This window comes from Neopsephotus bourkii, unplaced genomic scaffold, assembly GCF_033783945.1.
Source record: "Neopsephotus bourkii isolate Nb327-2 ecotype Australia unplaced genomic scaffold, CSIRO-AGI_Nbou_v1 NB_1434, whole genome shotgun sequence".
Taxonomy (NCBI): domain Eukaryota; kingdom Metazoa; phylum Chordata; class Aves; order Psittaciformes; family Psittacidae; genus Neopsephotus; species Neopsephotus bourkii.
In genome coordinates this window covers 75622-90995 of record NW_026901911.1, presented here as the reverse complement: position 1 = coordinate 90995, position 15374 = coordinate 75622, and the positions used below count along the sequence as shown (strand labels likewise).

The 15374-nt window shown below is 44.6% G+C and overlaps 1 protein-coding gene across 3 annotated transcripts in view; it reads right to left on the bottom strand.

Annotated features, from left to right (window-relative positions):
- The window catches only part of SFMBT2 (Scm like with four mbt domains 2), a 107327-nt gene that overhangs the window by 87390 nt on the left and 4563 nt on the right, over window positions 1–15374 (bottom strand). Inside the window, exons 1-3 of one of the 3 annotated variants that reach the window (XM_061368643.1) lie at window positions 11494–11544; window positions 7299–7467; window positions 2374–2468 (exon numbers count right to left, since the gene is read on the bottom strand). In XM_061368643.1, the coding sequence (XP_061224627.1) occupies window positions 2374–2468; window positions 7299–7404 (201 nt within the window). In that variant the 5' untranslated portion in view covers window positions 7405–7467; window positions 11494–11544. Of the gene's footprint in view, window positions 1–2373; window positions 2469–7298; window positions 7468–11181; window positions 11300–11493; window positions 11545–15374 lie in introns of those variants that run through there. The other 2 variants (XM_061368641.1, XM_061368642.1) reach the window with 2 other exon arrangements.

The window sequence follows — 15374 nt, the reverse complement described above, 5'->3', positions numbered from 1 at the left end:
AGTATCTTCCAAGGCCAATGGCATGTCTCTAGCTGTTGTTGGTAAAGAGGAGGTAGATGCCAGTCCACTGGTTCAGGTGCCAGTGTTGTCTTCAGAAGACCATCCAAAATGTAGCCTGTTACTCCTTAGGGGATGCTTAAGGCACTAAGAAACCTGTAAGAACCTGTCCTTATGTCCTACTGAAACCAGAGAGATTATAGTCTGGTTTAAGCCTATCTCTGATTAACTTTTCATTAAAACACCAGGTTTAAATGCGTTCTGTTCACAAACTTAAATGTAATATCAACCATCAGCATCAATGCCTGGAGTCAGGGTATAGTTGAATTGAGGCTGGAAGAGACCTTTGCAGATCGTCAAAGACTGAAGAAGGTCTGTGACATTTGCTGCTTTAGCCATAAGATACAATTTTAGCTCTTGTGATGCTAAGGGTCCTCATGAATAATCCAGGAGTCACATTCATGTGTAGTTTTACTCCTTGCATTCACTGTAAGTAAAGACCAGTGTGGTATCCTGGAGGCAAGGGACTTGTGACTGGAAATCCCATGAAGAATGGAATCAGCCAGCCAGATAATACAATCTTTAACAACTTGCAGATTCCTGGCCAAGCCATGGTTTTTTTAAGGATCATGTTTCAAATTGTGAAGAACAGTCACTAAGGACTATTCCCAACACTAAGTTGTCTCACAGTGGAATTCCCAGGACTGAGGTGCAGTGAAACACCACAGTCAGAAGGATTATCAGGATGAGGTGGGCATCTCCACACTCCTAAACACACTCTTAAGGACTCCATGAAGCATAAAACTTTCATCTGATTCTGGTATTTGGGTTCAGAACTGTGACAAGATGCTCTCTACAGACAGCTACTGGAGCAAGGATAAACTCTACAATAACCATTGCTCTGTAATTCTGCAGTATAGGGAATTATTGTCCTTCATCCTGCAATAATCCATCATTGTTAAAATGAAAGCAAAATAGGAAATGGAAGATTGTATTGTTCTTTTCATATGTTGATGGAAGAGAGGATTTTCATCACTGCAGCTCCTCGCCCCTTCAAAACAAGCCAAGAAATCACCTGGAGACAAAGCTGGTTTAATGGCATGACAGAAGCCATTCAGATAAAGACTCCTCTTTCAGTAGCAACAGGTTCTTCAGGAAGTTTCCCTCTCACTGAAGCACAGCCACGTTGTTCCCAAAGGGTATCTACACCAGCAAACAGGCTCAGTGTAAGGCAATCCAGAGCATCACAACTAAAACCACTCTCTTTCTGCTGAAGATGTCCACGTCCTCCAGAGCTCGCAGACCAGCCAAGTGAAGCTGGGAGAAGAGCCAGCATGACTGACAGAGCAGGCTGCTACCTGCCTCTGATGGGTCTGGTAGGAGGATGAGCAGCATTATCCTCATGGGAATTGCAGCTGAGGACAGAGAATCATGACTTGTCATGGCTTAACTCAGTTGAAGGCATCACAACTTCCAAGTAGGTCAGCACAGTCTTGCAGCTGAATGACAAAGATGTCCTGCAAAAATCTAACCTGCACACCTCTGACTGTGATGAAGAGCTCATACATCAGCTTCATTGCTGTCCCATGGCCTCATGTGACATCACATGGAGATTAATAGAAGAGATTAAGCAACTGGTGTTGGGTGAAGATGGTTCCAAACAACATCCTTGACTGTGACAGGCACTGCTGGGAGACAGAATACTTTCTTCAAAGTGTGCTATGATAGTCTTCATCAATGAAGATTTCAGACTTTGAACGCTAGTTGCACTAACATGGACCAGAGCCATAGACTGTGCTGTAACTACCACAGCTGTCTATATGACATACGTTCACCCAAGAAAAGCATCACCTACACATGTACTTGGTTCTCATGCTTCTGAGACAGCGTCTCCAGGCAGGAGGCTTCCTATGATTTCCTAGGATGGTTTCCTATGGAGCATGCTGGACACTAGTGCTGAGTGACCCAGCTAGCCACCAAATTGTGTATTAAGAGGACAGCTTTGGAGAAGTTAGACACTCCTGTGAGATGAATCTCTACAGGTTGGGATGAACAAGGAAGAAATAAGAAGGGGAAATAGATGACGAGAGAAAAGTGAGTGCATATAAACAAAAGGAAAGCAATAAAAGCCCTCAAAAAATGAAAATCTGAATGAAAGGCAGAGGACAAGGAAATAGCATAGACACAATGCTCTGAGCTGTGATCACAAATACACTAAGTTTCCCTAACACCAGCTGGGAGGCCAATCCCATGCAAGCTGTCACATGCACAGAGGGATGATTTCTCCCCAGACCACACTTCAGTTCTCCAGGACCCACACGAAATCCACACAAGGGAATGCTCACAACACCCATGAGGCTCAGACAAAGCACATACGTGTTTGAAGGAGGTGTGGGGAGCAGCGCTGGCTCCCGTTTCCTCCAGGAACTCATCCCAGTTGAAGTCTGTGTCCTCAGTGCTGGAACCCTCATCTGTTGAAAAGCAAAGAAAGAAAAGCAGCCTAAAACACAGCCAAAGAAGGGAAAAGTTGTGGCAAAGGGTTCAGGGTGAGAATAGCAACCAGTATAAACATCAACACAATCGAAAAGAGAAAGCTTGTTTTAAAGAGCTGTGATTAACTGTTTTGACCAGCTCTTGCTATGCTTTCAGCAGATTTAGGGATTTTAGCAGCCAACACTTTGAGACCAGAAATTCCTCTGCTTTCATGGCAATGGGGGAACAAACACATCACACTGAAAAAGCACTTGTGCTCTTTCATTTCATACTTGATGACTCTTCTGTCTGTCCACTATCACAAGGGTGCAATGGCCCTACTGATGTCCCAAAAGTGGTCACGCAGCACTGTTAATTACAGCAGTGTCCTAGTGATAATATTAGAAGTTGATTACATTGGCTGAGCAATGTGTAGAGCAAACACCCCAACCCTTGGGGCTAGGGAGCCCCATTTGCAGTCCTGACACCCCTTCCTTTCCTTCCTCAGCATCCTTCCACCCACTCAGCTGAGGTTCCCACGTCTCTCTCTTCCTAAAGACCACCAAAATCCCTCACAACCTCTCACCAGACCTATTCTCTTCTTGGTTCCTGTGCTTGTTCTTGCCCCACTTCAGATTCAAGGCTTTGCATCATGCCTCCCCTATCTACACCACTGCCCCACTCAATCCTCCCCCACGGTGAAGGACCTGACATTACTCCCCTTTCTTTTCTCTCCTGAGTAGAGCAGAGCTGAGGCCTCCAACCATTGCTGAAACACACACAGCAATAATTAAAAATAATTCTTCTCTCACTTACAGAAAATCAGCCAAATCTGATTGTTTTCAGCTTGTTCCCAGGCAATCTTGCAAACCCAGTTCCATTCCCAGAGCACAAATATTTACAGTCGAGCAATGAGCTCTTTGCAATAAGCATTTATCAGGCAAACTCTGTGAGACCCTTACCTGCCCAAACATTCATCAGTGTGGTCATGATGGAATTAAAGTGACTCATGACAAACTGAATTAAGAAACCTCCCCAGATGGTTTTATGAAGAAAACAGCAGGGTTAATTTATTGCAATTATTGCTACAGGTCTCCAGTTTTCAGGACCAGAAAATTAGGGTGTGCATTGGGAATCTCTCATTATTTGCTGCCTATGGAGCCAGACATACATAGGAGGTGGGGGGGAAGTAGATCAGAAGAGGGGTTTTGAGGCAGGGGTGGTGGAGGGTGAAGATCTATCTGGGAGTTCAAAGAGGAGCACTGAGCTGTCTGTCCTGTCAAACACTTTGCATCCTGCTGCATCAGGATTCCCTGTCTTACACTCAAATAACCTGCTTCAATACGAAGCTGCAAATCAACATTTGTTCCCATGATAAAGTGACTACCAGTGGACTTTTCAGCTCAGCAAGACAAGAAATAACCCAACCCCATGACTGGAACCTGAAAATAGTCAAATTGAATGTTGAATAAGGAATGGACTTTCTTTTGCAACCAGTGTAAAAAGCAGCCAGGCATAGAAGCTGCCTCTACTTGAGATATCTGACCCAAAATCAGAAGTTGGTTCATTTCTTACTGAAAGATGACAGCTTAACCATAAGGTAGAAGCTTGGTGCAAAAACTGCTGTTTCCCTCATGCAACTCAGATGATCAGGGAAATCTTCAGCCTTAATGTCTGCAACTCTGTGGAGTTAATGTATTAGAGAAGAGCCAGATCCAGAGATTTCCCTGGCTGAGATTCTAGAATAGTCTGTGAGCAGATGGGCAGATACGGTTACCCATCCCAGGTTCAAATTACTCCAATGCTTAAGCAGCTTTTTACCCTGATCACAAACAATCCCCATCCCACTAAAAGGCAGGAGTATCTGACACGAAAAGCTAAAAGTGTATCCCCTCTGCCTCCTTGCTTCCTGCTTTTGCTTCCATCTGGGGTTGTGGTGTTGGGGTGGGCTGCTCAACAACCTCAAGGACTTCCTTCACCCCAGGACATCTGATATGGTCAGGACATTTCCAGGTCAGCCATCGGCTCTCCTCTTGTCTACTCAGATACTTCCATTTTAGATCATGACATACTTCCCTCTACCCATGAGGCTCTCTATATGTTCTCAGATTTTATGCCTGCTTTTTTCTCTCACCTGCTTGGTGAATCCAGGCACATATCTCCTTTTCTCCAGCCTTCCCTGGTACTCTTATGGGAAGGAATCATTCCACACAGCTAGTGGAAGCTGAGATTTTTAGGCAGCTCAGTATAAAACCTCCATCCCTTATAGGCAGCAATGTCTCCAGGGTGGCAAATTATTCTCCAGAATTTGGCAACAGCACTTTAATTATATTAGCATTGCAGATGCTAGTTATGGATGCAACAAGCCCTCCTGTACCTCATAATCTTATTACCCATGACCTTACTCTGCCACGTGCCAACACAGAGAGACTCACTGCCTCCACTGTTCCCACAGCCCCACTGGAAGGTTCATTCACATGCAGTGCTGGAAACCTCACAACAGCATCTGTTAAACAAAATATCACCCAGATCTCTCCTTTCTAAACCCAAACAGACAGGCTTCAAGACCCTGGTATGGGGGAGGCAGCGTCAGAGCTGCAGCCTTCCCTCCCTGTCAGCATATTTCTCTCTGACACATCACAGGCCTGACTCCTCCACTGTGTTTTATCTGCAGACTTTATCAGGAAATTACTTTTACAAGGCCTGTAAAAATAATGCCAGAGTACTCATTTATCACAGCTCCAGCCTTTTATTTTGCTTCGTTTTATCACAAAGGATTTTGAAGGGATTGGACGTTTCCAAAATACCTTTTTAATGGACTTTGTTCCCTTCCAGAACATCCAGAGCAGAGACAGTGTGGTCCAGGGATGAGATCAGCCCAAGGAACCCAACCCCATCCATGCACATAATGGGACTGTGCACAAATAACCTTATCCATCAGATCCCCACTGCTGAGGAGCAGAGGACACCTCTTCCCAACCTCCCTCAACTGCCTGGGGACCCCCTAAATTAAAACGTAGACAGAGAAATGCACCATCTCTTAATGCATGACAAGGAAGATTGTGCCCGCTTGAGAAGCAGTTATCCCAAAGCTGATCTCTTTGTCATGCCTCAAGCCACGTGCTCCCAGAACAATGTCCTGGCTATGCTGAAGAGCTGCAAAATCCCAGATGCCAACACTTCACAGAGCACCCCCTGAGATGATAAATGTGGCATTGGGCCTATTTTACATATCCTTTCCAATTATTGATACTCAGGCCCACTGCTCTTCCCTAATGAAAGAGACAAGGCTGGCCAGCCTACAATATGGTGATGTATAAGGAAGCCCAGGATGGCAAATAAAATCAAGTCATAATCTGTGAGCCTCTCAATGGCTTTAGAGTGCTCATGCATGGACACTATAAAAATGCAACTGTTCCAGCTGTTAACAGCCTCCTGGGATGCTTTGGCTATGGGAAATAAAGGCAATAAAAGAGCTAAAATCTGTGGCTAAACTAACATGGACTTTTCCAAGGCTTCACTGAAGAAGAACCTATTTGTGGCAGATGACTTAGCCATCTTAGTTATAGCACATACATACATTCAAGACTTTCTGAGACTCATCACTGCTGAGAGCATCTATTTCCATGGAAGTAGACTTCAGGTAGCCCTTTAGAAGCACAGACCTTCATCGGCCATTTATACCTCAGGATCTTTTTGCTAAGAACAGCTCTTACAGAAATGCAAACAAAAGCATTCAGGTACCTGATCACCAATGCATGTACCACAATGCAAAGATGAAAGCTCTTGTACACATTAACTGACTGACAGCTCAGTGTTGTTCTCCACAAATCCATCAGTTTAGCTCTTCCATGCAAACAGACAGCAAGAATGAAGTTGCAAGTTGTAGCTGAGCCACATTAAGCAGTTCACTACCACTGGGAGAAATCCCATTCCCACCAGCATGTGTTCTTCCACCAGCCAGTTCAACTCACAAAGCTGGCAGAAAATGATTCATCTGTCTTTTTTCTGCATTACCTTTCTGCTGGGTTACTGAGCTGACTGATTCAGCCCAGGCCATGATGGGCAGCAGAGGTAATGCCAGAGAAGAGACGGGATAAAGAGAGGTTTCTCATTTTGTCATCAGAAAGTAGGCTGGGCCTAGCCATAATGTGCAACTTCACCATACAATAGAGTCTCCTCCTGTTAGAGCTAGATACGGGAAATTAAAGCACCTAATTCCAGCAGAAGTCACCAGAAGCTAGCACTTATTTCTCTGTATCTACCACAGTGATGCCCAAATCTAGCACAATGAATGCACACCTTAAGGTGCCCATCCTAGAGCATTACAGAGCATCCAATCATACCCATCAGCACAAGGACAACATGGAACCAGCTCTCCACTGGCTAGTTTAATGTTTGTGAAGCACTCTCACTTGAAGCCCTCAGAAAAGTTGTGAAGGAGATGCGGGTGAAGGTCAAAACAAAGGAGAAATGCTGTAATTCCTGAATGTTCATCTCTCCTCTCTAACCACAAAACTTCATTAGAATAAAAAAGGGTGGGGAAACTGGAAGAACATGGTATGATGTCCTGGGAGAGGTTTTCCATTGTTTTTTGTTTAAATTCTGAATAGTTGCTATGTATTGTAGAAAATATCCAGAAGAAGAAAAGCTCAGATTTCCTAATCCATCAATCATGGAACACTATCCAACCCATAAGATTCGCAAAGGGCCTTCAAGCTGTACAACCATTCCCAATGTTCCCATGGTAACATGTCCCCACCTCTACCAGCCATCAGTTGGAGGGCTGTAACAGTGAAGACAGCCTATGGGGGTGCATGAGAGCTCACCTGAATCAAATTGCTCCCCGTTGCCATTGGCCGGGCTCTGACCCTTCTCTGAGGAGAGATGCTGGGTCTCTCGCATGGTGGCAATGAAAGATGCCCTTGTCTCCATGGTTTAGAGGAAGAGGCTTTGCCTTCCTAATTCATCCTGCAGTAGGAGTGCCTAGAGGACAAGCTAGAAGAAAGAGAGAAAAACAATGAGCGATTTGTTCTACCCACATCAACCCATTCCCTCATCCTTTCCTAATAGTTTTCAAGTTATTCCATGTTGATTGTAAACCTCCAATCCTGATCTCTCTTCTGTGGTGAAGCTACAGTTGGATAAGGAGACACAACAAAGGGCCTTAGTGGCAATAATATCATATCAGCAACAACAATAATAACAAGAGAGACAATACTGAGGTAAGAAACAGCATCCACAGGATTCACATCTCAAAGTTCAGCCCAGATCCTTCTACCACCAACAGAAGGCGAAGGATCAACCCATAAGGTGGCACAATCCAATGCCAGAAAAAAAAGAAAAGGCCAATTCAACCATCCTGCAGCAAGTCCAGCCCTTGCCTTCCAGCTTTTTGCTAGCTAATACTGTATGTGTTAGCCAGCACATATAGTGTGGAATAGATCTCACTCCATAAAGATTCAAGCTTCCAAAGGGGGAAATTCTGAATATGAAACAGAGGAAGCACTGAAGGGAAAATAACTGGGAGAGCATGAAATAACTAGAAAATGAAGTTCAGCATGCAAAATGCAGACACCCTAATGAAACAGTGCTGGCTACAACCGGTTTTTGAATGAAGACTGACCTAAGGTAACTGCAGCAGTTAGTGCCATGTACAGTAGCAAATATTAACTCAGGTGTAGACTGGGTTATGTTGGCAGAGGAGATTCTTCTAGAAGGAATGGTCACAGTAAATACAAAGTGGAATAAAACCATGCAGAGATGAAAAGTGATATGAGAAAGGAAATACAGACTGACTAGATCTTGAGTCAGACACCAGACTAAACGAGCACTATATTTCTAGCTATAGAAAGCCACCAGACAAGCAATATCCAGAGGTACACCTTCAGGAGTAGATTAAAAAGAACTCCAAAGTGAGCTTTTTGTAAAACTCTGAGATGGTGATGAATTACAAGGTGTCAAAGGAGGACTGAAAAAGAGAAACCAAGAGCTTGGATTATGGGCACAGAGGGAACCAGCTATTCACACAAGATACGCTAAAGCAAAGACAGATAGTAGGGAAAGTGTGTGTCCAGAATATATGATGTGCAAGACTGGTCTTGCTTATTAGTGGATGCCCCCAAGATCGGCATGAGAGAGAGGACTATGCTGGCAGCACCAACGCCAAATGCTCTGCAAGAAGCATGACTAAAAGCAGGAACAAAGTTTACTGCCAGAGGCCAGGCAAAGCAGGAGGTAGTAAGATTGTAAAAATATTATGGGATTTTTTCAACTTTTACTACCCAGAAGACATATTCAGAAAGACCAGATATGGTGGTTATAAAACAGAAAGAGGGAGAGTGTTCTGTCGTAGAGTCTTCATCCCCAGTTTTTAAGGCTGTTCCAATGAAAACTGCAAGGAAGAAATGCATGTGTGTGAGCAGTTTTAAGATGAACTGAAAACAAAGAGGAGCATGTCCAGTGCAGGTGTGATATCCATTAACTGAACCACGGTGGGGCAGTCTTGCTGGAGTGATCACAACAGCACTGAGGTGGCTGCAATTAAACCATGCTAAAATCACGGGTGTTTCACTGGTAGTGAAACCAAGGCAGATGACACAAGCCCCAACCGAAGGTTGTTTAGGCAAAGTCAGACCCATCAACAGTGTGCGTTCCCCACTCTAAAGGCACCTGATAATGAAAGGAAAAAAACACTTCTAAACAAGAAGACCATAAACCAATTCTCTCTGCGGAGTCCATAGTATCTTTTGAGCACTCCATAAATACTAACAATCACTTCTCCACTGCTATAGCCACTACAGCTTTTCATATTTATTCCTTCTTGACATCAGCCTCGCTAATGAATTAATTGTATTATATACTATGAGTATTTCAAGTGTAGTTAACCTCAGAACATACATATCACAAGGCCAGTTTGGACAGGGCTTGGAACAACCTGGTCTAGTGGAAGGTGTTCCCTACCCATCGCAGAGGGGCTGGGACTGGATGAGCTTTAAGGTCCCTTCCAACCCAAACCATTCTGTGATTCTATGACCACTCATCCCCGGTGTATATTAAATTTCAATTATGAAACTAGAAGCAATCAGTCTACTGAAAATCAAAAAGCACTTCCCCTTTGGTGGGGAATATTTCTGTAAATATCATTAATAACAAATTGGTTAAGTACCAGGATTTTACATCAAGCTTGTTAAACGTGAGAGGAAGGGAGGTGTCAGTTGAAGCTAAATCTTGGATGGATTCCGCTGTTACCATTTTTGTCTAGGACTAGACAATGATGGAAGGCAATCTGGGTCTATTAGAAAATGACAAACAGAGAGATCAATTTAAACACAACAAATCAATCATCTTAAACAGAACTCAGGGGTAACAATATAAATACCAAGAAGATAAGCCTCCTGGTAGTGTACTTAAATCTTGTGATGCTCCTATGAGGCTGATAAGACAAAGTTATAAGCTGATAAAAAACTGAAGGTGTCTTATCAGATGATGACAGCATTTGCAGTCAAGCTCCAAATCTGACACCAGACCCATGAGAAAGGCCCATTCCCCTGCACCAGGGAATTTCCCACCAGAAATGGAAAATGGAAGGGAAAACCTGCAGAAACCTGCTTAAGGTGTCTGCAACGTGGCTGGGATCCATCCTCAGTGGCTACATCTGGGGCTGGGCTTGTTCAGTTGAGCTCAATTCAATAAAAAGGGGGCAGTGCAGAATGTCTCATCCAAATTCAGCAAAGTCATCAACATCTTGTTTGTGGGAGCTGGTTATGAAATGTCATGCTGAGAGCATCCACATCCCAAGAAACCTGGATGTGTCAGAGGCTAAAGCTTATCTTCTTATTTTGGGAATAACTAGGTTACCATTTATTATAAGACAGCATTTAAGTATCTTCCAAATACAACGTGACAAGACCAAACTCTTATACAAACAAAAGCTTCAAGCTAGCTCTGAGCCTTGGTGTTGATATAACTAACTAGCAAAGAAAGCTGACATAGGGTATTAATTTTTCACTTCTTATTAATTGCTGCTAATTAACACTTCAAACAGAGTCCCCAGCCATACTGTTAACAGTAGCACGCTGACTGGCCTGCAATCATCAACATTAAACAAGCAGCACACATCGATGTACTCCGATTTCTCTGCCAGTCTGAAGAAACCAGCTTAAGGACCGCAAGCCACATTGCCAGCCTGTAAAGCAGGGGATGGGAAATAACAGCAGAAGAGGCTCAAGGTGACACTGCACTAGGCAGGAACACAAAGGGAAATATTATGACATGCATTTGAAAGAGCAGGGAGGGGGGAAATTCCCTGGTTTCATATCCCTTGTTCATTGTTTCTGCACAGTGGTGTTTCAAACTGATCCGATTCTTCCCCCAAGCAGCTCCCATTCCCCTGGTATTTAAATTCAGACCCAGACTCTTAATTCACAGGCAGAAAAAGACAGACAATATAAAAAAAGGAATCTCTTTTATTTCCTTCTTCCCACAGCTGTCACTCTCAGCCACACCATTATCTCAAACACGCTGCCTTGTCATCTGTACCAATGCTGGCTTTGTAGAAGTGCTGGTGCTGGCTTCCATTTTACATTCCTCATCTCCTGTCTTGGTTTCCCCTCCTTCGGAGTAAGCCCTGTAAAGGAAGGTCCCTTACCCCACACACACGAATCCAGCACTCTAAAGCTCTCCCTTAAGACTTATTCCTGAAAAACATACTTCCTCCCTCTAACATATGCTTGGTTAATTGGGACTGACAAAACAGTCAGGCTAGTGGAACAGAAGATGTAAAAAAAAACCTGCATCCTTGAAGCCTCCTGCCTGGATCAGTTGTGCTGATGTAGCGCTGAGTCCTGAATGGTGGAGAGCAGAAATCCCACTGCTTTCCCAACAACCCAGGCCCTGCCTCCAAAATCCAGTAATGTTCACTTACTTCTGATGGTCCCACCTCTCGGAATGGAGTCACTTGATGAGTACAGCAAAGCTACAGTTGTACCGTATGGCTCTAGGTCCTTGGTGAAGAGCTCCTACCAGGGATGATGACAGAGGAAGGGTGGGCCCATGGGCTCACTGAATTCCCAACACTTGACTCTATGTACTTCCAAGTTGGAAGGAAGCTGAACTTGGTGTGGCCCCAGGACACTTTCCTGGTGAATTCACCTTCTGATTTCAAGCAGTCACCTTAAAGCTGGGTGTTACCACAAGCAATTTCATGTAGCCTTCACTATCTTCAAGCCTTCTGCAGGAGTAGAAAAGCCACTGCAAAGGGATTAAGGAAACCATTTTGGAAAAGTGAGAAGATCCACATGCCTGAGCAGTCAGGAAACTGAAGCAATTGGTGCTGACACTCTTGGGAAGCAGCACAAGACTGTGCTGAGGCCTGCCCAACCTCAACACAATTCCAGAACCAAGATGATCACTCCAGTTTCTCCTTTTGCATCCTATTTTCCTATTTAATGTCCTCACTAATGTTGCCCACCTCGTCAAATGGCTTTAGATTGCTTAAAAGGAGGCACCTGGGCCTGAGCAGATGGAGCAAAAGCCTAAGTAAGACACAGGTGATACTGGACCACATCTTGGCTTCATGGTTCACTTCACCTTGAGGTTTTCCAGCACAGGAAATCCCCATTAAACAGCACTATAAGAAACAAAGCCCACCCATCCTACCCATCTCAGGTGGGATGTGCTTCACCTGGTCAGTCATTTGCAGCTAACCAAGAGAAAGCATCTCCAAAGGACAATTTATGGATTCCAAGTCAGACACCCAAAACATGGGTGAGATTAACTTCTCACTTGGGTGAGATTAACTTCTGCCCAAGAAAGCTGTGACTGCCCCATCCCTGGCAGTGTTCAAGGCCAGGTTGGACAGGGCTTGGAGCAAGCTGCTCTAGTGGAAGGTGTCCCTGCCCATGGAAGGAGGCTGGAACTGGATGAGCTTTAAGGTCCCCTCCAACTCAAACCACTCTGTGATTTTTATGAACAACCCTCAGAGGGTGCCTGTGCTTGTTAAGACTTTAGACACCCAAATTTTCTAGCAAACAAGCTAAAGAAGAGAGATGCTCAGATGCCATACAGCACCGGCCCTGTATGTGCAGCAGGGTGAAGGTGGACTCAGCTCTGTGGGACTACATCTAGGATGCACTGCAAGTGACAGCCCGCCACAGTATTTACATTCCCTGAGCATCCACACAATGCAAATGGAGGCTCATTTGGAAGGGCCGTTGAACACATCAAGGAACAGCTTTCACCTCGTAGAAAAAGAGCCTGCCTCTCTTCTCAGCACCAGTTGGAAACCTTTGAAGGACCCCTTCTTCCAAATTCCTGCCCTTCTTTTTTATCATTATTTATTTGAGAGCTTTCCTTCGTCAAACTTTTTCACTTGTATCAAGTGACAATTTCTCTTTCATACTGCACACCCCACCACTGTGTTGGTTCAGATGTAGTCTAGGGTGGAAGAAGCAAATCCCATCTTATCTGAAGAGCTAGGAATGTTCACAATATCCAAATATATAAAAACCAGCTGAATAGAAAGAGTATAGTGTTTTCTGTATTCCTGATGAATCGAACAGGAAGGGTTGGGTTTAAACTGCAGGAGGGGACATTTGATTTGGGCATATGAAGAAATAGCTAATAATGAATATGGCAGGATAAACTGCAGGAAGGACATACAGCCTTGCTTTTGGAGGGGTTAGGATGGTGATCGGTCCAGAAACAGATCTTGGTACAGTTAATCCTGCCCTGGGATAAGAGATGGTCAGTGTAAGCCATGGAGATCCCTTCCAGCCTTCTGCTCCAGTAGGGCTGAACCTTCTGCTCTTGAAGTCAAGCATCAACATCATTGGTGCAGTGGCACAGAACATAAATTACTAAGCCTGGAGAGGAAGCATGCAAAACTGGGAAACTAGGAAAACATCACATCAGGGACAGTCTGGACTGTCTAACCCAAAGGGGAAGGACAAGAACCAAACTCCTCTAAGGACACGTGGTGGAGAAGGGGTTGTGTGAAGTGGTGACAGTCCTCCGTAACTCAGCAGGTCCTTGTTCTCCTCCTCCCTTGCACCAGTGCTGAGTAACTTATACTTCATGCCAACAGACACAAGCCTGTTTCACAAAGCAATTTACTCATCCTCCCTACCTGGAACACCCGGGGTCCAGGATACACGCAGTGATAAAGAGCAGTAAGCTAAGATAACAAAAGTCAAATAAACCTGATTAGAGAAACTGACTTGCTTACAGCAGAAAGCCCTGCAATGTTAAGCAAATATATATATACACAGATGACAGACAGCTACACAGACTTAGGTGTGCATCCCATTCTTAGCTTGTCAACAGCGAGGTCCAGCCCCAAACCACCCTGTACTGCTGTCACAAACAGCCAGGCAAGGTGAGTGGGTGCCTCTCTCCTGCCCTGTGTTGCATTCCTGATGCTCATGTCAAGCAGCTCTAAAATCCCCTCCTGTCACAGCACTGACATTTTACGTACTCTTTCCATGGACACAAATGTCAACATCAGGTGCCAGGCCAGGGAAAGGGAGATCGCCGTGTATTAAACAATCTCGTTTCTATCTGCTACTAGGTGTCTGTCACCACCTCCATGATTCAACAGACGATTCCCATGATGTAGCCCTGCAACTAGTACCTCTACCCATGCTAAGGACTCAACACACACAGACAACTTTGGGAATACAGCATATTGAAGATCAGGCATCTTCTAAAGCTCTCAGCTGAATCAGGACCATGAAGAAGACCTAATCAACAGCCCCTATACCCTCTACAACAGGCAAAAGAACCGCAGGGAAGAAGCACAGCAGCAGCATCAACCATCCACAGAGCCCTTCTCTTGCCTCTGTTTGAAATGGAGCTGAAATGAGGAAGCCTTTTAGATGGGTAACTTGAACACAGCTTCTTATCATCCTGAAGTATCTCATCTCAAAACACCAGCCAGACCCCCTGAATGGGACCTATGAGATGAGCAATAGAAGTCACCCAGCAGGAAATACAAACCACTGTTTTCATGGACTTCATTTCGGGCCCAATTCACAACTCCCTCATCAGCCAAAACTCCCATTGCCCAGGGCAAAGAGTTCTGCAGCAGTCAGAGCCATTCTCCAAAAAATAATGGGAGATGCAAACCAGAATCCAGGAAACATCTACCTGTGATTCCAACATTTTTTAAGAAGAACGACATTTTAGGTCTTGGCACCATTTGGTTCATTTGAACAGCACAGCAGATCAGCATTTGGGCTCAGTCCTACATGCGCTCACATCCCTTTCAGCACTTTACATCCAGAAGCAGCTTCATTCACCGGTAGGTTCTGCCAAAGAAAAAGATGCAGCCCTTGCAGCCACCTCCTGCTACCCCTTGGTACAGCAGCAGGATGAGGAGGACTCAAGTGCATGTGAGGGCAGCCAGCAGACCCCTGTCAAGGTCTATCCAGAACCATATTCCACAAGAGACTGTAACTAAAGAGTCCATCAAGTCACATTTACTGGGCTAATTCCATCCCACTTCTCTAAGGAAAGACAAATTGGATTCCCTTTTATTCCACAAGTGGCTTCTAAGAGATGCCATGGTGAACAAGGTGAGCTGCGCCAGGACATCCAGATTTAATGCTCCACCATCACCCATACAAAGGTGCATTGTGGAGTCCAGTCTTACACCTGCACTGAGCTACCACCCTGGACTTTGCTCAAAACACCTTCCAAGAAACAGTTAAATGCTATTTTGTCTTGACCTTTCTTTAAAGGGATGTTTAGTGCATCCAGGAAAGCTACTGCTTTCCAACGAAGTGACTTAGAGCTCCTTACAGTTTAAGGATCCATGGTCATGTTGTCTCATCACCTACACTGCAGGAGCAAGGATAATGTCACCTCCTGGATCTTAGCAGAGGGACTTCATCTTCCTTGCCAAG